Source organism: Larimichthys crocea, chromosome XII (genome assembly GCF_000972845.2).
Source record: "Larimichthys crocea isolate SSNF chromosome XII, L_crocea_2.0, whole genome shotgun sequence".
NCBI lineage: Eukaryota > Metazoa > Chordata > Actinopteri > Sciaenidae > Larimichthys > Larimichthys crocea.
Window position 1 is genome coordinate 23379321 of NC_040022.1, and position 23168 is coordinate 23402488.

The 23168-nt window shown below is 37.1% G+C and overlaps 1 protein-coding gene across 15 annotated transcripts in view; it reads right to left on the reverse strand.

Annotated features, from left to right (window-relative positions):
- The window catches only part of nuggc.1 (nuclear GTPase, germinal center associated, tandem duplicate 1), a 91078-nt gene that overhangs the window by 5947 nt on the left and 61963 nt on the right, over positions 1–23168 (reverse strand). The window contains exons 1-12 of one of the 15 annotated variants that reach the window (XM_027285175.1): positions 10572–10749; positions 5909–5990; positions 5652–5764; positions 5373–5420; positions 5247–5285; positions 4985–5027; positions 4750–4854; positions 4142–4235; positions 3397–3613; positions 3056–3277; positions 2588–2788; positions 2292–2467 (exon numbers count right to left, since the gene is read on the reverse strand). The exons of 11 other annotated variants lie outside the window; for them this stretch is intronic. In XM_027285175.1, coding sequence (XP_027140976.1) covers positions 2292–2467; positions 2588–2788; positions 3056–3277; positions 3397–3613; positions 4142–4235; positions 4750–4854; positions 4985–5027; positions 5247–5285; positions 5373–5420; positions 5652–5764; positions 5909–5975 — 1325 coding nt within the window. In that variant the 5' untranslated portion in view covers positions 5976–5990; positions 10572–10749. Of the gene's footprint in view, positions 1–2291; positions 2468–2587; positions 2789–3055; positions 3278–3396; positions 3614–4141; positions 4236–4749; positions 4855–4984; positions 5028–5246; positions 5286–5372; positions 5421–5651; positions 5765–5908; positions 5991–10571; positions 10750–23168 lie in introns of those variants that run through there. 3 more of the 15 variants (XM_027285170.1, XM_027285162.1, XM_027285165.1) reach the window with 3 other exon arrangements.

Here is a 23168-nt window from a genome sequence, read left to right on the forward strand (position 1 = left end):
TGCGCCACACAGTGGTTAAGAGATTATTTAAGAACCTCCCAAATTAATGCGGAACTCACGTAAAAGAAATGTTACTTCCATCGAGTGCAATACAACAATGACTGTTTTATAAAATAAAAACAAATGACCATAGCAGCAGCAACTGCTGTGGAGCGCACACACACACACGCTGTCGAGTTAGGTTCTTTATCTATTTAATAAAGATGCTGAGACGGATTTCACGTTGAGTCTTTACTTCCACATTTCACATGAACTTTGACCCGTGGCTCTGTAACAAAAACATAACCTGAGGTTCCCCTGTAAGACCGCCCCCTGGTGTCCTGGCCTAATGCTACACATACACTGCACATACCCAGATTACACCACACACGCACGCACGCGCGCACACACACAGCGGCAGCAGTTGAGAGATTAATCAATGCCTCAGATAGTGGCATCTGCCTCTACGGGTTAGCGGGATGTGCCTCAGATCAGCGCCGGTCCTGGCCACATTTGCGCCCTGGGCGAAATGTTGTTTTTGGTGATTGGAACAGAAAACGAGAAATTGAGCCGAATTTTTGTTTTTTCGTTTTTTGTCAAAAACGAAAAAATGGCTCGTTTCTGGTTTCAGCTTGTGTCCATTATTCCCAGAAAACAGAATAATAAAAAGTACCTTGGTCCAGACAGACCTGAAACGGAAGTGACGTGTAACAACCTCAAGTAAAAAAAGTAGCGTGCAAACTTATTATCATGCATAATAAAGTAAAAAAACAAAAACAAACTTATTATCATACACTATTATAGGCTATCGTTCTCTTTCTACACCAGGGCTTGCAGGTGTAGACAGATTTTCTTGTCTTGTCTCTATACAATTTACCTTAACATTGGTTAGTTTGTTGAATTCTTTCCTCACTTTTTCCTTAGTTTTCTTGTTTCTTTCACATATGGCAGCCTGAGCACCACCTGCTGAACTATTAAGAAAATATTTGTATTTCATACAGTATTTGGAGAACTGTAAACTGTAATTCCAACATTTCAATACAGAATCAGAACCGTCCGTCCGTCTTCTACCGCTTTTCCGGTACGGGTCGCGGGGGCAGCAGCTTCAGCAGGGAAGCCCAGACTTCCCTCTCCCCAGCCACTTCTTCTAGCTCTCCCAGGGGGACCCTGAGGTGTTCCCAGGCCAGCCGAGAGACATAGTCCCTCCAGCGTGTCCTGGGTCTTCCCCGGGGCCGCCTCCCAGAGGGACGTGCCCGGAACATCTCACCAGGGAGACGTGCAGGAGGCATCCTCACGAGATGCCGAACCATGGCCTCGGATTTGGAGGTGCTGATTCTCATCCCAGCCACTTTGCACTCGGCTGCAAACCGCTCCAGAGAGAGCTGAAGGTCACGCTCCGATGAAGCCAACAGGACCAGATCGTCCGCAAAAAGCAGTGACCTGATCCTGAGGCCACCAAATCGCAGCCCCTCAACGCCCTGGCTGCGCCTAGAAATTCTGTCCATAAAGGTTATGAACAGAACCGGTGACAAAGGGCAGCCCTGGCGGAGTCCAACTACCACCGAGAGTACAGGGACCAGATAGCCCGTATTAATGGGTCCGGAACCCCATACTCCCTGGAAACTGGTTCCGTAGCCCACGCTGTGCGTCGAGGCGAGCCCGACTATATCTAGCCGGAATCTCTCAACCTCGCGCACCAGCTCATAGTACATAGTATTTTCAGGGAACATGTGAATTTACAGGTAGATATCAGTTCCTTTCTATTAAGAGAAATCTCCTGGCCTAAAAACTTACATGTTACTAAAATGTTACATTAATTCAAAACAAATGGAAACTCATTCCCTTACTTAATAACAGTATGCTTCATGTTCTGCAGATGTAATAAACACAAGCAAATATACAGGAGTATACTAGAGTATACTTTTATCATTTAGCATTATAGGGATAACACTCATAAAAAGGGTATAAATAGTATAAAGAATAAAGAATAATACAAGTAAATAAAATAATTGATTAAATTTATAAAACTTTTTTCATGAAGCACTATAAATATTTTTTGGACATAATAGATGATCAGGGTTGGTATGATGACAAGGGATGCCAGCAGTTGTTTTGATTTTGCTTGAGGAGGCTCCACAGTGTCAGACTTTGAACTAACAACAACCAAGCATTTTACCACTGCAACCTGTGACATGACAATATTATGTATACTCTTGCATGTGTTTACTGCCGTTAAGCTCTTGACTATCACACATGACAGTGTCTAATTTCAATGTTAAATTTAGCTATGAACTGTATAATAAATAACTTACTGAACATCCAAACCTCCGGCTTCATCAGACTTGGTGCAAATAAAGTGAATCTGTTGACACTGGCCACCATTTCCCATGAGGCTACAGGCACCTTTCAGGATTTCCCACGGTTCTTTCTCTGATACTGCTCGATTAATTTCAGTCACAATCCACACAGTAGAACAACTTCCAACAACCTGAAGGGCCATAATTGCAAGTAAAATATGAATAATTAATTAGTTTTGTAATAAGATAACGTCACAGTTTACTGACACAGTAATACACAATAAAATGGCAGTACATGTAAATAAAATTACCCCTTTCCACATTTCATCTCTGCTCTTGTTACGGTCCCCATTTCCAGGAAGATCCACAAGTGTGACATGCTCAAGAAGATCATTATTAGGCACCCTGACAGTCACACACTTTACTAGTGGCCAGTACCACCTCTTTACTTCTTCTCCCACTTGAGAGTCATTTCTCGTGTATTTGACCAATTTTGCAGACAGCTCCTCAGCCTGCAATAAATAATAGTGTAAAGGTCACACAGGCATTCTGATTCATAGAAACATATTGCATTAAAGAACCAAACATGATAGGATGAAAAATGAGGCTGATAGGGGAATGACATGCAGCAAAGTGTCTTCAATGTTAATCAAAAATGTATAAACTAATAAAATAAAGAAAAACCACTGAATACTAAGATGTGTCCAAACTTTTTACTGTTGCTGTATGTATGTATGTATGTATGTATGTATGTGTATATATATATAAAAATAACTCACTGATTCATATGTCAAAATCTTCCTTTTGGATTGGAGAAATTCTGGAATTTCTCTGAAATATTTGCTATCCATGAGAGTTTCATAGGATTTGTTTTTCCATTCTTCTCCATACAGCGCTGACAGCTTTTCAACAGTGTCACGATAATCTTCATCTTCATCATTTTCCTGAGCTGCATTGTCCCGAAGTAAATTAAATGCGGACCACAACTCATCTTTCCACTCCTAAAAAATAAATATTTCCATTTAATTGAATGGCATTTAATGCAAACAGCAACTATATTTTTACAGCTACATCATAACATTAAAATAACTTTAAATAAACATATCCAGCTCATTTTTACCTCCTTTGTTATGAACTCAATGTGTGCTTCATACTTTGAGTTCTGCATGTTGGCCTCCACTTTGATCATGACTGAGGTACATGCAGCGATGCTTCCAGAGGGCAAGAGCTTCTTCTGTTCAGTGACAGCATTGATCAAAGAGCTTTTTCCAGCCCCAGTTTTACCAAAGACACCGACCAGCTCCCTCTTGTCTGTCTTCAAATCACTGATTTTAGTCCTGTTGTGGAAGAGTTTAAATATAAGTTAGCTAATCTGGAAAATATACAACCACTCAAAGGAATGTGTCAAAATCAGGAAGATGTCAGCCAACACGAGTATAAATTAAAAATTCTGACAGCTCAAATTCAAGTACTCCTCTGATAATTAAAACTTTTAGTTTCATAAGATGAGCTTACATTACATTTGGTTTTGTGTTTTCAAAGCGTGCTAGTGCCTGAGCAAGTAACAGCAAATGTGACAGCTGTTAATTTGTGTAATTTGTCATAATTTGTGATAAAGCACAACACTGTTTGAATGATATTAAAATAGATCATTGAATACTAATGTCTTAAACAAGCTAGTCTAAGCCTGATGGCTATTAAGTACCATTTCAAGTGTGAATGATGGGACAGACTGCCAGGGAGGTGCCGTGAATACCACATATTTTTCATCTATTGTGCATTTAAAATGAGTCTAAAGATTTAAATCTGAACAAATTTAAGAATGATTCAAAACTACAGAGCAGTGATTGTAAGTTGATACTTACTTCAGGAAAGAATTGAGCTTTTTGTTGTCTTGATCTGGTATTTTGTCATTGACACAATTCATGATGTTTTTCACCTCAGACAGGATGCTTTTTTCTGTGAGTTAAAATGGAGAACTATTCATCAGGATCATGAACCAGTGTATCCAGTAAGCAGTAATTCACAATAAATTGCCTTGCTGTACAAAAAGAAGGAAAAGAATGTATAAAGCATAAGAGGTGCTTTATCAAGTCAATGTAGTCATTAGGCTTATACTATGGCTATGACTCGCCTATCAACAGATTGTTGTCTAGGTTCAAAACATCATCCAATTTAAGGGCACAGTTATATTGTTTACCAGAAGCATATAAATGATTGTTATGGGTACCTGGACATTAATATACTAGACAGCCAGTGACCAGTGGCCAGTTTTTTGGCCATTTTGGCCAGAGACAGCTTGAGGGGTGACAGGAATATGGGGAGAGAGAGAGATGGGGATTGACATGCAGGAAAGAGCCACAGGTTGGATTTGAACCCTGGGCCGCCGTGGAAAGGACCGAGACTTTGTTCATGGGGTGGATGCTCTACCGACTCAGGTAAATGACACCTCTTTAAAAAGTAATTTTAATACCTGTGCATGATGGTGTTTCACTGTCATTACGTCGTTTTCTTGTGGGTGACTCCCAATTACTGGACTCGCCCTGAAAATCCAGCCTCCTCTTACCTGATTGGAATTCTTACAAATACAAAAAGAAACGTTTGTTGCATCTTCCTCTCGCAAAATTAAAACCTGTTTCATCAAAGCTCTAAGATATTACTGCCCTGAAAACATCAATGAACAGTACAATGTAATGAATAAGACTCACCTCTCTCACCTCTACCACTTGTGTCACTGGTGGATGGGCAATCCTGAGGATGAACAAGAATATTTTATTATAAAACACTTTTTGATCAAAAAATTATCTTCACACAAGCTTTGTCCTCCAACTACATTCTACAGGCTTGAACAAACATATTTACAATTCTCAAAATATTTGCATTTATTCTCTCATCCAATCAGAGATGAGCCGTCTTCGCTCAGTCCAAAACTACTGGGATCCAATGAGACAGTTCTTCAGTCATCTTTACCTGAACACAAGCAGCTCTTTCTTCATGCTCTTGTTGACACTGTAGATAGAAACAAAAATCAATAAGTGGCCAATCTCTATGATTATAATATATGCTGATACCTAATCGAACATGTACTCAACTTACTTGAGCAGGAACATCAACTGTTTCTTGATTTGTTGTGTTTTGTTCTGCCTGGTGAAGAAAGAAAATTGTTCTAAATCCATAATAATAGAGAAATTGTCTTCTAAATTATATTATTATCATTGATGATGTATATTATAATTCTTTATCTGTAGACACCATCAAAACCTTTAACAGAAGTTCACCCTCCATTGAATCACAATAGCAATTTATCTCCATGAGTAATATTTATGAGACAGATACAGATTTTATGTGAATTATCTTCACTGTAAAGGACTTTACCTTTAATGACTCAAGTCTTCTCTTAAATATTGCTCTTGGTCCCAATTTAGGGATCAAACTATCAATGTCTTGATCTTCAAGACAGTAAAGACTTTCCTGGTTAATGCCTTCATCTGTAATTAAAAAAACAAAACAAAAAACATGCCATTGATTTTTAATCATGCAAAAATTAAAATTATTTTTAAATAGCTACAGAAGTCAAATTCATAATTCAAATATTGTACAATATCTGTGCAAGTAGCATGGGATTACTTTACCTCTAAATCGTTCTATCCACTCGCTGAGCCTCCACTCATTTAATTTGCTGCGAACAAATTCATCCATGACCAAGAACAGCAACTGGAACATATAATATATATAAAACAAATAATCATGTTTAATTAGTTATTACCTCTGGGCATTTTTCAAAAGTTAAGATCAATTACATTTAACTGAAAGAAAATAAACAAATGGTTCACAAAAGGTTTTTCTGTTTATGCTCAGAAATTTTCCAAGCCTGTGTAACATGTGCCACACATAATGCAGGTAGACCTGTGCAGGTACAATAAGTTGCACATCCTAAACCTGATAAACCTTTTGAACATGTGATGATGAATTTTTTATTGAGTGGACTGAGTGAAATGGGTTGAACAGATTGAAGAATTTTTGGGCATTGATTTAAGACAACATTGTGCCTGGCATCCAGGCAGTGGTGGAGCTGTAGAAAGAGAGAATGGCACCTTGAAAACAAAATTTGCTAAATGTTGTGAGGAAGCTGGGCTTTCCTGGACAAAGGTATTACCTGTTGTGCTCATGTATATAAGGATGAGGGTCAGAGTGAGAGTTGGTCTAAGCCCATTTGAGATCCTGTTTGGTAGACCTCCCACAATGGGAATGGGACCACCTCCAAGACCTTTTCCCCCTACAGAGTTGTGTGAAAATGATATGTTGCAATATTGCAAAACCTTGCCTTCTGCTTTGTCTCAAATATCCCAACAAGTGAACGCAACCTTACTAGAACCAGTTAAGGAACCACTTCATGACATCCAGCCAGGTGACTGGGTCTGGGTCAAGGACCTCAGAAGAAAACATTGCACTGTGCAGAAATAAATTTGAAAATACATTTGTCGTTTTCCAACTCTTAATTTCAGTATTTCTCCGTGGTCTTTGGTAATGGAATACAATTTTTCCACCACACCTTATACGGGCATTTACAGCAGCCTTAAATTATTGGAAATGTTAATGTGTTGGTTCACCTTTGCCAGTAACTCATTACAGTCAATGAAGATCCTACCATTCCCTCTTGTACCTTTGTGCTGTCTACTCCCTTACATGAGTGATGTCCACACCTGGATATCAACGAGTTGAATTTGATGTATCTCTTAAGCTAACATAAATTAAACTATCTTATTACTAGTTTATTTTAGGACAAGGAAACAAAAGATGTTTTTGTTAGTAAGACATCAGTGATGATGAAGATGATGAAAGTGACATTTGGCAATCAGCCACTGTATATAATTAAAAAAAGTTCTCTTAATAGAGTTGTGCTTTTTAATATCAGGGAGGTGACACTGACTAACTACGTTTTTAAAGGTTTATATGAGGATTATTTCAATAGGAGCAATTTCTAATAGTTTCTAATGCTTTAGATGTTTCCTCCTCCACCACACCTTATTCAAATGAGTGGATCGTTATCAGGCCACTACAGAGCTTGATGACGAGCTAATCATTTGAATGAGGTGTGGTCCAAAATAAGAGAATTAAATGTGGACTCCTGAATATTAGGTACTTGTCCTCTAAAGCTGTCTTAGTCAATGAATTAATATCTGATTATGATATTGATTTGTTCTGTCTCACTGAAACCTGGCTGCAGGAGGATGAATATGTTAGCTTAAATAAATGCACTCCTCCTAGTCATTGTAATATTCCTCGAAGTACTGGTCGAGGTGGTGCCATATTTGACTCAAGTCTATTAATAAATCCTAAACCAAAACTAAATTATAATTCATTTGAAAGAAGTTAAATTTAATGAAAATTTAAATTTAACCTCAGGAACCTTTATTGAAATTGACTGATCATAATTATTTGGGAAAAATCTGTAAAATAATGTTTTTCTGTAACAGTGTCACTGCCAGTCATTTACCTTTTTTTTTTTTTACGGGTTTTTTCTCTTACAGTGTACCCTCTGCCAGATTGTCCAGCATTTCATGCCTAGTTTTCCAATCATTATCTGCCTCTTTGTTACTACTGGCCTGATAACTTAATCCTTGTCCCATGGTTTTGGCATGTTGGACTCTGCACATTCTTAAACTTTAGGGTTCTGTGATTTCCCAGTTGTTACAATGTGAAAACATAATCTAATGGAATGTACACTGTGGTTTTGACACATCTTAAATCATGTTGACTGTTTGACCTCATCCAGGAATGTTGGGCTACTTCCATGATAAATCTCTGCTTTTCAGGGAGGCTATGAAGCTTTATCATAACAAATGTTAGATTGCGTAATCAAAGCTGTAGATACGCTTCTAATTTCTACTGTAAGGCATAGTAACAAACAGTGAGTTCTCTAGACAAGCTGCATATTGCCTTACTTTACTGAGATACAATGTCAATGTCAAACGGTTAAAACCATAAAGTACAACTTAGCAAATTTTAGACATATTAGAAACTGTCTCTCTTTGGACGCAGCCAAGATATTTATGCATGCTATGATTCTTTCCATATGTCTTATTATATAACATGTTGGGAGCAGGCTGGGGAAAAAGACCTCTTGAATCCATATACAAACGAACTCTAAAAACTCTAGACAAAGAGCCAATGCATTTCCATCACTGTAGGGCAGGGGCCCCCAACCTTTTTTGTGTCGAGGACCGGCAGAAGCATCAAAAAAAATTCACGGACCGGTTGGCAATTTGTCAACTTTAATATACATTGCAAAAGACATTAACGTTATTTCAATAGGCAACTCACGCAGTTATTTCAGCCTATCATTTCTAAAAGTTGCTAAATGTAAAGGCTTTACAAATTTTGTCAAATCTTAGACCAAACCACACAGGAAAATACCTGACTAGACCAACAAGAACAGAATAGTTTGTACGTGATCATAACGTGTATATTCCTCTTTAGCTGTACAGAAGACTTGTCAGCTGTTCTTCCTGTGGTTCTATTAACAATATGCATCCAAAACATACAGTTTAAAACCAAGATACAATACAACTAAACAAAAAATAGATCCACTTTACAAATAATGTCATCAATATACTGAAATCAGTATCAGCGAGACCCCTGGGCCTGTTTGCCGGCCAGAAGAACATCACACCGGGGCGTGATGGGAGACAGTGAGACAGCTGGACAAGTTGCTGAACATGTCAAAAACACCCCGGTTGACGAGCCGTGCCCAGGTTGCACCTGTGCATTGCTAATTAGCCTGGGGGGGTACCAGTATCAGGAGCTTATGATCCACAAAGGGCACAGGGCCGCTCATAGACACCCGCGGGTCATTATTATGGTTCATACAGTAATAATACAAATTAAAACTTTAAAAATAAAAACTTATGAGCCCTTTGACGGCCCGGTAGGAACAGCTCCGACCGGTACCAGTCTGCGGACCAGGGGTTGGGGATGTTGAAACCAGCCTTTCTGATTTCACCCAGATTGGTTGATGTGAAGAAGAGTCCAAAGAGTCGTTGAATATCACACAAGCAAATCTTTATTTCTGTTAACAGAGATCTCTGGAGATCACACTACAGAACTTATGTCTGTTCAAGCCAAATGTAAAGTGAGATCAAAGTAATATCCACAATAGCAAGCTCATATAGATTCTGCGTAAAGTCCCTTCCTATAAATCATCCAATCTGTCCCAGCCAATTAGAGAGGAGCCCGCTCTTTGTGTGGCACTATTGTGTTACTATGGTAAAGTTTTATACTGCAAACTGTTCCATATAAGGACATTTCCTTAGGAAGTTCGTGGGTGTAAGACCCACTTCCTCAGTGTCTATGGCAGAGGTGTTACTTCCTGTGAAGGCTGAGACAAACAAGAGACAGGTTTTAACCTAACCTAACCCTAAGTATACCTGACCCTACAGCAAGTGCATATATGTCTAAAATATCAACCAAGCATTAATATATTTTGTGTGATGCTGCATGTGTGCTCAATCCACAGGGACCACTGCTGTAGGGTACTGGAAAAATACAATTTACTGAGCTTTGAGAATTTTAGATTATTTTCAAATTTGTGCCTTGTTTATAAAATTTTAAATGGTTTGGCTCCTCCTCCACTACGTGACTTTGTGTATACTCGCCCAGTAAGCTCTATTAGATCCTCCAGAATATCCTCTGTACCAGATTGTACCATACCATTTCGTCGCTCTGCATTTGGGCATTCAGCCTTCTCTGTGAAAGCCACAACTCAGAGGAATGCCCTACCTGACAATATGAAGAGCTGCAGTTCCATCAGTGCATTTAAAACCAAATTAAAAAGTCTGATAAAGGATATTCAGCTCTGTAGCCACTGACATTGTAGGCGTATGTTATGTGCTATTGTGTGTAACTTTGTATTTTGTATTATGTGTCCTCTGTGTTTTTTGCTTTGTACTGTTTCTTATTGTGCTGTAATATGTTTTAATTGTGTCTGCCGAAGGGATTGCAGATGAAAAATAGCTGCAGAGCTAACTCTGGTGCAGTACATCAAATGTAATCGTTTATGTTCATGTTCATGTTTAATACTGTACATTGTCCCATTAAATAAATAAATGATGATGTTGGCTGATCTCTTATAATAACTGTTGAGAGCAGACAGTGATAGAAATCAAGCCCTTGACTGTGTTAATAAAACATTTAAAATTACATCAACATGAAAAGTACATAGAACAGCAAAATTACCTTAGTGTTTCATTAACATATTAAGTTGTAAATGTAATGAATTAATGTTAGTGTACTTACATTTTGTCTGTTCCTTTTCACTGGACAAAGATGACTCCTCTGGTGCCTCTCACTTCGGTAAAGTTGGAAAGATATTGGCAGATTCGGGATCAAAAACTCTCAAGTACAACGTTGTTAAAACACACAACACTTTTTAAGCCATCCTCGGAGCCGCACCTAGAACATTGGTGGGTGTTGACGTGCAGCCTGTGAGAGCAGCGCGCAGGGACCGTCTACAAAGTACAACACCAGAAAGAGAGAAAAATATTCAATGACTTCACTATTATACAGTGTAGGGTCACCAAACTCACTACACACTTAATTGGTCTTCTACAGATTACACTACAACACTTATTTGGGAAAATAATGCATTTTTCATAATGTCTGGGAATTTTTATTAGGAATATAATGCATTTTTCATAATGTCTGGGAATTTTTATTAGGAATATTAATCAATCAACATTCCTTTTTCTATGATAGAGGTTTTGCAGACTGAAATATCACTGCAGGTAGAGCTTAATTTAAGGAGTAGTGGCAATTAGGCAACCACACTATACTCAAATGTAACAAAATTCAAATCCCCCAAATTATATTAAAGCGCTCTCTCACAAACTAATTGTTGTAGTACCCAAGAGGAGTGGTTGAACTAAGGTTTATGATACTAGACTGTAATAGTTTAATATAATTACTAATAAAACTATGAAAAAATACTTTTTTTCCAAACCAAGTGCAATGAAGTGTGTAGTGAGTTTGGTGACACCACACTGCATCATATTGAAGTTATTGAATATTTTTGTAATATCTCTTTTCGGTGTTACACTTGTACTGTAGACGGTCCCTGCGCGTGCTCTCACAGGTGTTCGGGTTACCACTCCACTAGCAACGAACACACCTAGCAACAAGCAAATTAAGCAGTCTATAAAAAGGAGTGGTGGATCAAAGGTAAAAGTACAGATTCATGTCTCATGTCTTTTAATGCCAATCTTATCTTTAAACTATCTAGAAACAATTTATAATGTAGTTGAAGTATACAGTGTCATACTTCCACTGCACTTTTGTTACTTTCTACCACTGTGAAAAGGATAGGACAACAGGGGAGGGCTCTGCTCATTGCTGCTGCACTGGTGACTCCTACTAGATGTTTATGTGTTTGCAATGTGATGGAGACAACACCTCCTACCTGTCACATCCTCCCTCAAAAGTGTGTGACCAAACATACACAGACACATGGCTGTAAATATTGGTACCCTCGATACATGTCCTTTTGGTTTGCATTGGAACAAAATAGCTGAATTCCTACAAAGAGATGATTGATTTCTAGTCATACCACAGGCATTTTCAATCTTACAAATCACTCATGCAGACAGTTGGTAGAAATTTCTTGTGCTGTTTTGTGCCACTTTGTTCATCACATTTAACATAGAAAACAGAAAGACTAGAAAATTCCAGCAGAAATTTTGAGAGTGAGGAGTGGGCTGTTGCCGGGGGTCTGTATTCAAAAAGCACACCTCAAATAGTCATTTTTAACATGTTTATTTAGACACAGAGCATGTCAGCATTAGCATATATTTAATTGTTAATGGCTTTCTTCCACCGTTTTTCCCTGTTAAAAGGGTTTTTTGTGGGCAAGTTTTTCCTCACTATTGTGTTGCTATGGTAAAGTTTTATACTGCAAATCGTTCCATGTAAGGACATAAAAGACAGTTCGTGGGTGTAAGACCCACTTTGACCCACTTCCTTAGGGTCTATGGCAGAGGTGTTACTTCCTGTGAAGGCTGAGACAAACAAGAGACAGGTTCTAACCTAACTTAACCCTAAGTATAACTGACCCTACAGCAAGTGCATATATGTCTAAAATATCAACCAAGCATTAATATATTTTGTGTGATGCTGCATGTGTGCTCAATCCACAGGGACCACTGCTGTAGGGTACTGGAAAAATACAATTTACTGAGCTTTGAGAATTTTAGATTATTTTCAAATTTGTGCCTTGTTTATAAAATTTTAAATGGTTTGGTCCTCCTCCACTAGTGACTTTGTGTATACTCGCCCAGTAAGCTCTATTAGATCCTCCAGAATATCCTCTGTACCAGATTGTACCATACCATTTCGTCGCTCTGCATTTGGGCATTCAGCCTTCTCTGTGAAAGCCACAACTCAGAGGAATGCCCTACCTGACAATATAAAGAGCTGCAGCTCCATCAGTGCATTTAAAACCAAATTAAAAAGTCTGCTAAAGGATATTCAGCTCTATAGCCACTGGCATTGTGGGCGTATGTTATGTGCTATTGTGTGTAACTTTGTATTTTGTATTATCTGTCGCGAGAGCGAGGGGGCGGGGCAGCAGGTGAGAGAGCGCGCACCTGGGTGTCAGGTGTATGACGTACGGCGCACGAGCGAGGTTGATAATGAGACCGGGAGTGTTCTGTTGGTTTTTGGCGTGGTTACGGCCGACAGTCACTGAGTCCTGGAACCAAACCGTTCAGCAATAAATGCAGGTTTGTTCAATAACGCCTTGTCATTCATCATGTGTCCGGCTGGACGCTACAATAGTAACGAGTAACGATTCAGCACATGAAAAATGTATCGGAGTAAAAGTATTAGATTCATCAAAAATATGTAGTGCAGTAAAGGTAGAAGTTGGGGAAAAAAATAATACTCCAAAAAAGTACAGATACTGCATTTTAGTACTTAAGTACAGTACTTAAGTAGTTCCACTTCTCTGCATCAGTGCATTTAAAACCAAAAAAGTCTGCTAAAGGATATTCAGCTCTGTAGCCACTGACATTGTGGGTGTATGTTATGTGCTATTGTGTGTAACTTTGTATTTTGTATTATGTGTCCTGTGTTTTTTTTTGCTTTGCACTGTTTCTTATTGTGCTGTAATATGTTTTAATTGTGTCTGCCGAACGGACTGCAGATGAAAAATAGCTGCAGAGCTAACTCTGGTGCAGTACATCAAATGTAATCGTTTATGTTTATGTTTAATACTGTTACATGTCCTTTTGGTTTGCATTGGAACAAAATAGTTGAATTCCTACAAAGAGATGATTGATTTCTAGTCATACCACAGGCATTTTCAATCTTACAAATCACTCATGCAGGCAGTTGGTAGAAATTTCTTGTGCTGTTTTGTGCCACTTCGTTCATCACATTTAACATAGAAAACAGAAAGACTAGAAAATTCCAGCAGAAATTTTGAGAGTGAGGAGTGGGCTGTTGCCGGGGGTCTGTATTCAAAAAGCACACCTCAAATAGTCATTTTTAACATGTTTATTTAGACACAGAGCATGTCAGCATTAGCATATATTTAATTGTTAATGGCTTTCTTCCACCCTGTTAAAAGGGTTTTTTGTGGGCAAGTTTTTCCTCACTATTGTGTTGCTATGGTAAAGTTTTATACTGCAAATCGTTCCATGTAAGGACATAAAAGACAGTTCGTGGGTGTAAGACCCACTTTGACCCACTTCCTTAGGGTCTATGGCAGAGGTGTTACTTCCTGTGAAGGCTGAGACAAACAAGAGACAGGTTCTAACCTAACTTAACCCTAAGTATAACTGACCCTACAGCAAGTGCATATATGTCTAAAATATCAACCAAGCATTAATATATTTTGTGTGATGCTGCATGTGTGCTCAATCCACAGGGACCACTGCTGTAGGGTACTGGAAAAATACAATTTACTGAGCTTTGAGAATTTTAGATTATTTTCAAATTTGTGCCTTGTTTATAAAATTTTAAATGGTTTGGTCCTCCTCCACTACGTGACTTTGTGTATACTCGCCCAGTAAGCTCTATTAGATCCTCCAGAATATCCTCTGTACGAGATTGTACCATACCATTTCGTCGCTCTGCATTTGGGCAATCAGCCTTCTCTGTGAAAGCCACAACTCAGAGGAATGCCCTACCTGACAATATAAAGAGCTGCAGTTCCATCAGTGCATTTAAAACCAAATTAAAAAGTCTGCTAAAGGATATTCAGCTCTATAGCCACTGACATTGTGGGTGTATGTTATGTGCTATTGTGTGTAACTTTGTATTTTGTATTATCTGTCCTGTGTGTTTTTTGCTTTGTACTGTTTCTTATTGTGCTGTAATATGTTTTAATTGTGTCTGCCGAAAGGACTGCAGATGAAAAATAGCTGCAGAGCTAACTCTGTTGCAGTACATCAAATGTAATCGTTTATGTTTATGTTCATGTTTAATACTGTTACATGTCCTTTTGGTTCGCATTGGAACAAAATAGTTGAATTACAAAGAGATGATTGATTTCGAGTCATACCACAGGCATTTTCAATCTTACAAATCACTCATGCAGGCAGTTGGTAGAAATTTCTTGTGCTGTTTTGTGCCACTTTGTTCATCACATTTAACATAGAAAATAGAAAGACTAGAAAATTCACGCAGAATTTTTTTTCCTCACTCGAACCAAGGGTCTAAGGACAGAGGGTGTCCCTCCCTGTACAGATTGTAAAGCCCTCTGAGGCAAATGTACTTTGTGACTTACGGCTATACAAATAAAATCTGATTTGACTTGCTAAAGGCAATAGACATAGATGTACGCATTTCAGCTTTAATCAATGCCCTTAAATCATCACAATCTGACACTTGGCTGTTTCCCTTCAGGACCTGGTACAGAAGAACCCCAGAGGAGAGAGTGAAGCATACAAACAGAATTTTTTCTCTTTAAATACAAACCATGCACCACTGACTGTCTGTTTTGGATGTATACTCTGATGACTGAGCTTCATTTGTATGTGTAACATGAATGATTTCAACAGTTTTGTCCTGAAATACAAAAGATCAAGATATTTCTTTAAAAAAGCTTATGTCTATATTACATCCAACCTACAGTTTGAACTGCAACCAAGGTTTAATAAAGACAACCATAAAATAATTAAAACAGTAACGCACAATCCCAATCAAGTACTTGGCAAAAGTCAAGATCAACCAGTACTTGACTAGTAGGCCTAACGGCTAAGACCTATACCATGAAAACTACAAGCTCCCTGGTTTTAATTGGACTGTTGACCTTTGCTGCATGTCATGCCAGTCTCTCTTTCCCCTGTCTGTCTCGGATATATAATCAGTTCAAGGCAAAATAAAAAAGAGAAAAAAAGTCTTACACAAAAAACTAAATCTAAAACATATCTGCATGCAATTCATAAATCAGCAAAGCTATGGTATAAAAACAACACACACAAAGAATAAGGGATAACAACTTAAGACCAAATCCTCATGTCTCTAATCGGTGTGCCAGGAGGGACCTTCAATGAGTAATCAGGCTTCTGCTGTTTCTCTCCACCAAGCAAACCTGAAACGTCAACCAGAGAGCCAAACAGTAAGTTTGTGACACTAAACAGTAGGGCTGTACCATATATATGTTTACATCATCAGTTTCACTAAAACATACCTGTGTATGTGGTCGTGGAGCACAGCTGCTGAGCTAGATCAGCTCAGTGGATTATTATTACTTCTGTCCTAGTGTAATTAAAAGCATTGTTAGAATAATTTAGAACAGTTTATGATGATATATAATGTAGACTTTTTTTTTTTTTTTTACCCAATTAGTGTTTCTTCATTTGGGCTTACCTTCAGTTTATTGTAGTGTCTCTTCACCTTCTCAAGCTCCATTGAAAAGTCTAAAACAAACAAACAAACAAACAAACAAACAAACAAACAAACAAACAAACGTAACATACATAAACATATTGTTTACAACAAGTAAACTATTAGTTACATTATTGGAAATTAAATTTAATATATAATACATTTACAATACTGTATTTTTCTTGATTATCATATTTTTATCTTGATTGGTTCCCCTTACCTTGGATTGACTCCCCATCTTCTTGAAGTGACAGCTTGATTGATTCCTGCATTGTGTCCCCCAGAGTCTTCAGGATATCCTCCTAATTCAACATCAAAATCATTATCTATTATCACTCATTCTTCAGGCTGGCCAAAAGGGTTGATAGCTACCTAATCTTTTGCATGTTTCTATAAATTAATTGAATGTTTGTGACAAAAGTAGCTTTCAGAATAATGCATCTTCTACTTTAATGTAATAATATTAATGACTAAGAGTCATGGATGAAAGAAAAATACGTGTGGCAGAACATGTTTTACTATGTCAGCATATGATGTTTTATAAAATATGACAAACCTTCAAGAGTCTCAGCTGGGTCAACATTTCGTCTTTGGCCTGCTGAAACATGATGTTCTTTAAACCATTTACATGCTGCTCAATAGTTTCCCGTATGTTTTTCAGTGCACCATCTCCTGTAAATGTTGCTGCTTCTACAATAAAACAGAAAAATGTTGTCAACTACAATTTTCTACACAATGATGATGATATAAATATGTATTTGGGGTAGCGTTTGATCTTCAGTCTTACTTCCATAGCATTCTTGCATGGTTTTCTCGATTGTAGTCATCAGACTGCCGTAGATTGTTTTCTTACGCTCCCAGAACATTTTGTTGAGCTTTGTCTTAATTTCCTCTTCCTTAGCGAGATAGGTTAGTGTAAATAAACATTTTTTCAAATAAAATCCCAGAATATGTTGTTGTGTTTTAATTCTTCAATGTTTAGTCTTGAATCATAAACTTGGGTGTTGGGTTGATTTACTTACCTCTGTTTTGAGAAATACAAGTTGCAGTTCAACGTCTTTGTACTCTTGAATCAGCCCCTCTGTGTCAAGTGAAAAGGTATTGATGGCCCCTTTGAATGGTGCACGATTTCTTTCATTTCTGAAATATGTTAAGTTAAAATGTTAATCAAAGTAGCACTGACAAATTTAGATTTTAATAAGGTAATTTGTATGTATTATATTACATAACATAACTGTATAATGTAAAGCTTTTTAAATGGGCTAACAAAGAAGTTTATGTCCTCATGAAGTTATTTCTTACGGGAAGGTACTCTTGAATTCCTCATCAATGCTGTCAGTCAGACATGAAGCTAATGTCACATTCAGGTTTATTTGTTTCCCATATTTTGACTTGTGGATGCCATTGTTCTCAACCACACACTTCAGTGTCCCGTAAAAACCTTTCTTCCCTTTCTGCAACAAAGAATACAGTTGTTATTAGAATAGAAAAAAAAATATTTAAATTACAAATCATCAGTTGTTTTGATGTAAATTTAATTCAAATACATACCGGATATAAGACGGACTTCAAGATTTTTTCACATGAACTTTTTGATCTTTCAACCCCATCACCAAGGCATTTTTCAAAAGCTTCCTCAGCCTCTTCCATCGGATTTGTGACATTTATAAGTTCCTGCCTCATTTTTTCTTCAAGGATTTTGCACACATGTGTTTTTTGGACACCCTAAAATCAAACACAAGACATTCAGTATTTAAAGAAATGAAAGTAGATTTAGCTACATGGATGGATTTCTTTCAAGACTGTACTATTTATGAAATTCTGTTGGTCTGGAATACTATAACGTGACTAATAACTATAACGTGTTCTCACTGAATCAGCTCACATACAGGCTAAGAATTGTTTTATTTTCTATCAATTGTAATGACAATTATGACAATGAAAGAAGTTACTTGATCTTACCACTTCTCTACAGCGGGCCCCTTGAATCAGGGAGAGAATCCCATAAGCTCCAGACACATAATTTAATGTCTCTGAGTGACAGTCATTGAGATTTTTCAGAAATTCCTGAAGTTTGGGTATTTCTGCAAAAAAGTTTTCACCTTACAGTACTTAATTAAGTAAGTAATGTCATATACAATTATTCATTCTTGTTTGAATAAAGGTGGTGGATTTAATTAAAAAACAAATGAGAGACTTCACCTACCAGTTTCATCTGGGTTTAGATGTTTCTTGTTTAGAAACTCAGAGGAGCTCACTGTGAACACTTTCAAACAGTCATCACTGAAATGTTTCTGAAGAAAAATTGAGTGATGTCAAAGTTTAGGAATAATCAGTTTATCATTCGTTCTTTCCATTTTCAATTGGCAATCAAAAATCAAATAATGAAAAACTGACTGGTTATTTTGTTTTTTTGTTTTTATTATAACACCAAAAACGAAAAAAATGCCTGGTTTTTCATATTTCAATTTTAGGCTCAGATCAAAAATACGAAATGGAAAAACAGGCACGGGTTTACATAACCCGGAAATGGCTCTGTGCGCCAAAGTATAATTTGCTCTCAGCACCAAAAAACGAAAAAAACAAAATCAAATAACGACCCAAATTTGTTTTTTGCAAATTCCTTTTTTCGTTTTCTCATTTAATAATATGACGGCGGACAGACCTGAAGCAGAAGTGACGTGTAACAACCTCAAAATAAAAGTAGCCTGAAAACTTATTATCATGCATAATAAAGTAAAAAAAAACAAAAAAAAAACTTATCATACACTATTATAGGCTACCGTTCTCTTTCTACACCCATGTATGGCTTACATTTATTTTAGTCAAGTAAAACTATAACAGCTGTTTGTTTGGGAGAATGGATTATACTTGGGTACAGGCTTGCAGATGTAGACAGATTTTCTTGTCTTGTCTCTATACAATTTACCTTAACATCGGTTAGTTTGTTGAATTCTTTCCTCACTCTTTCCTTGGCTTGCTTGTTTCTTTCACATATGGCAGCCTGAGTACCACCTGCTGAACTATTAAGAAAATATTTGTATTTCATACAGTATTTGGAGAACTGTAAACTGTAATTCCAACATTTCAATATAGAATCAGAACAACACTTTTAATTACATTAATTGTAATTAATCAACTAGACATATAGCAATTCACCAGTGTTTCCATTTCCCTAAAATGGCAATAAATTACATTATTACATAGTATTTTCAGGGAACATATGAATTTACAGGTGTTGTGTTACATTAATTCAAAACAAATGGAAACTCATTCCCTTATTTAATAACAGTATGCTTCATGTTCTGCAGATGTAATAAACACAAGCAAATATACAGGTAGGAGTATACTAGAATATACTTTTATCATTTAGCATTATGGGGATAAGAATAATAAAAGAGTATACATAATATAAAGAATAACACAAGTAAATAAAATAATTAATTGAATTGATATAAAACTTTTTTCATGTAGTACGATAAATATATTTTGGACATAATAGATGATCAGACGGTCCTATCGATATGGGGTGAGGGTTGGTATGATGACAAGGGATGCCAGCAGTTGTTTTGATTTTGTTTAAGGAGGCTCCACAGTGTCAGACTTTGAACTAACAACAACCAAGCATTTTACCACTGCAACCTGTGACATGACAATATTATGTATACTCTTGCATGTGTTTACTGCTGTTCAGCTCTTAACTAATTTCAATGTTAAATCTAACTATAAACTGTATAATAAATAACTTACTGAACATCCAAACCTCCGGCTTCATCAGACTTGGTGCAAATAAAGTGAATCTGTTGACACTGGCCACCATTTCCCATGAGGCTACAGGCACCTTTCAGGATTTCCCACGGTTCTTTCTCTGATACTGCTCGATTAATTTCAGTCACAATCCACACAGTAGAACAACTTCCAACAACCTGAAGGGCCATAATTGCAAGTGAAATATGAATAATTAATTAGTTTTGTAATAAGATAACGTCACAGTTTACTGACACAGTAATACACAATAAAACGGCAGTACATGTAAAAAAATTACCCCTTTCCACATTTCATCTCTGCTCTTGTTACGGTCCCCATTTCCAGGAAGATCCACAAGTGTGACATGCTCAAGAAGATCATTATTAGGCACCCTGACAGTCACACACTTTACTAGTGGCCAGTACCACCTCTTTACTTCTTCTCCCACTTGAGAGTCATTTCTCGTGTATTTGACCAATTTTGCAGACAGCTCCTCAGCCTGCAATAAATAATAGTGTAAAGGTCACACAGGCATTCTGATTCATAGAAACATATTGCATTAAAGAACCAAACATGATAGGATGAAAAATGAGGCTGATAGGGGAATGACATGCAGCAAAGTGTCTTCAATGTTAATCAAAAATGTATAAACTAATAAAATAAAGAAAAACCACTGAATACTAAGATGTGTCCAAACTTTTTACTGTTGCTGTATGTATGTATGTATGTATGTATGTATGTGTATATATATATAAAAATAACTCACTGATTCATATGTCAAAATCTTCCTTTTGGATTGGAGAAATCCTGGAATTTCTCTGAAATATTTGCTATCCATGAGAGTTTCATAGGATTTGTTTTTCCATTCTTCTCCATACAGCGCTGACAGCTTTTCAACAGTGTCACGATAATCTTCATCTTCATCATTTTCCTGAGCTGCATTGTCCCGAAGTAAATTAAATGCGGACCACAACTCATCTTTCCACTCCTAAAAAATAAATATTTCCATTTAATTGAATGGCATTTAATGCAAACAGCAACTATATTTTTACAGCTACATCATAACATTAAAATAACTTTAAATAAACATATCCAGCTCATTTTTACCTCCTTTGTTATGAACTCAATGTGTGCCTCATACTTTGAGTTCTGCATGTTGGCCTCCACTTTGATCATGACTGAGGTACATGCAGTGATGCTTCCAGAGGGCAAGAGCTTCTTCTGTTCAGTGACAGCATTGATCAAAGAGCTCTTTCCAGCCCCAGTTTTACCAAAGACACCGACCAGCTCCCTCTTGTCTGTCTTCAAATCACTGATTTTAGTCCTGTTGTGGAAGAGTTTAAATATAAGTTAGCTAATCTGGAAAATATAGAACCACTCAAAGGAATGTGTCAAAATCAGGAAGATGTCAGCCAACACGAGTATAAATTAAAAAAAATTCTGACAGCTCAAGTTCAAGTACTCCTTTGATAACGTTATTAAAACTTTTAGTTTCATAAGATGAGCTTACATTACATTTGGTTTTGTGTTTTCAAAACGTGCTAGTGCACGAACAAGTAACAGCAAATGTGATAGCTGTTAATTTGTGTAATTTGTCATAATTTGTGATAAAGCACAACACTGTTTGAGTGATATTAAAATAGATCATCAAATACTAATGTCTTAAACAAGCTAGTCTAAGCCTGATGGCTATCAAGTACCATTTCAAGTGTGAATGATGGGACAGACTGCCAGGAAGGTGCCGTGAATACCACATATTTTTCATCTATTGTGCATTTAAAATGAGTCTAAAGATTTAAATCTGAACAAATTTAAGAATGACTCAACAGTACAGAGCAGTCTAAAATCTGGTCTGTAGTGTAACAAAAAACTTGATACTTACTTCAGGAAAGAATTGAGCTTTTTGTTGTCTTGATTTGGTATTCTGTGATCGACACTTTTCATGATCTTTTTCACCTCAGACAGGATGATTTTTTCTGTGAGTTAAAATGGAGAACTATTCATCAGGATCATGAACCAGTGTAACAGTAAATCACAATAAATAGCCTTGCTGTACAAAAATAAGGAAAAGAATGTATAAAGCATAAGAGGTGCTTTATCAAGTCAATGTAGTGCATCATTAGGCTTATACTACGGCTATGACTCGCCTATCAACAGATTGTTGTCTAGGTTCAAAACATCATCCCATTTAACAGTTACATTGTTTACCAGAAGCATATAAATTATTGTTATGGGTACCTGCACATTAATATATCAGCCAGCCATTTTGGCCATTTTGAGCTTTATTTGACAGAGACAGCTTGAAGAGTGACAGAAATATGGGGAGAGAGAGAGAGATGGGGAATAACATGCGGATTTGAACCCTGGCCACCGCGGCAAGGACCGAGCCTTTGTACATGGGGTGGATGCTCTACCGACTCAGGGTAAACGACACCTCTTTAAAAAGTAATTTTAATACCTGTGTATGATGGTGTTTCACTGTCATTACGTCGTTTTCTTGTGGGTGACTCCCAATTACTGGACTCGCCCTGAAGATCCAGCTTCCTCTTACCTAATTGGAATTCTTACAAATACAAAAAGAAACCAAAAAGAAACGTTTGTTGCATCTTCCTCTCGCAAAATTAAAACCTGTTTCATCAAAGCTCTAAGATATTACTGCCCTGAAAACATCAATGAACAGTACAATGTAATGAATGAGACAGACTGTGTATCTCACCTCTACCACTTGTGTCACTGGTGGACGGGCAATCCTGAGGATGAATAAGAATATTTTATTATAAAACACTTTTGGATCAAAAAATTATCTTCACACAAGCTTTGTCATCCAACTACATTCTACAGGCTTGAACAAACATATTTACAATTCTCAAAATATTTGCATTTATTCTCTCATCCAATCAGAGATGAGCCATCTTCGCTCAGTCCAAAACTACTGTGATCCAATGAGACAGTTCTTCAGTCATCTTTACCTGAACACAAGCAGCTCTTTCTTCATGCTCTTGTTGACACTGTAGCCACTGACTGTTGCCAATCTCTATGATTATAATATGTGCTGATACCTAATCGAACATGTACTCAACTTACTTGAGCAGGAAAATCAACTGTTTCTTGATCCGTTGTGTTTTGTTCTGCCTGGTGAAGAAAGAAAATTGTTCTAAATCCATAATAATAAAGAAATGTTTTTCTAAATTATATTATTACCATTGATAATTTATATTATAATCCTTTATCTGTAGACACCATCAAAACTTTTAACAGAAG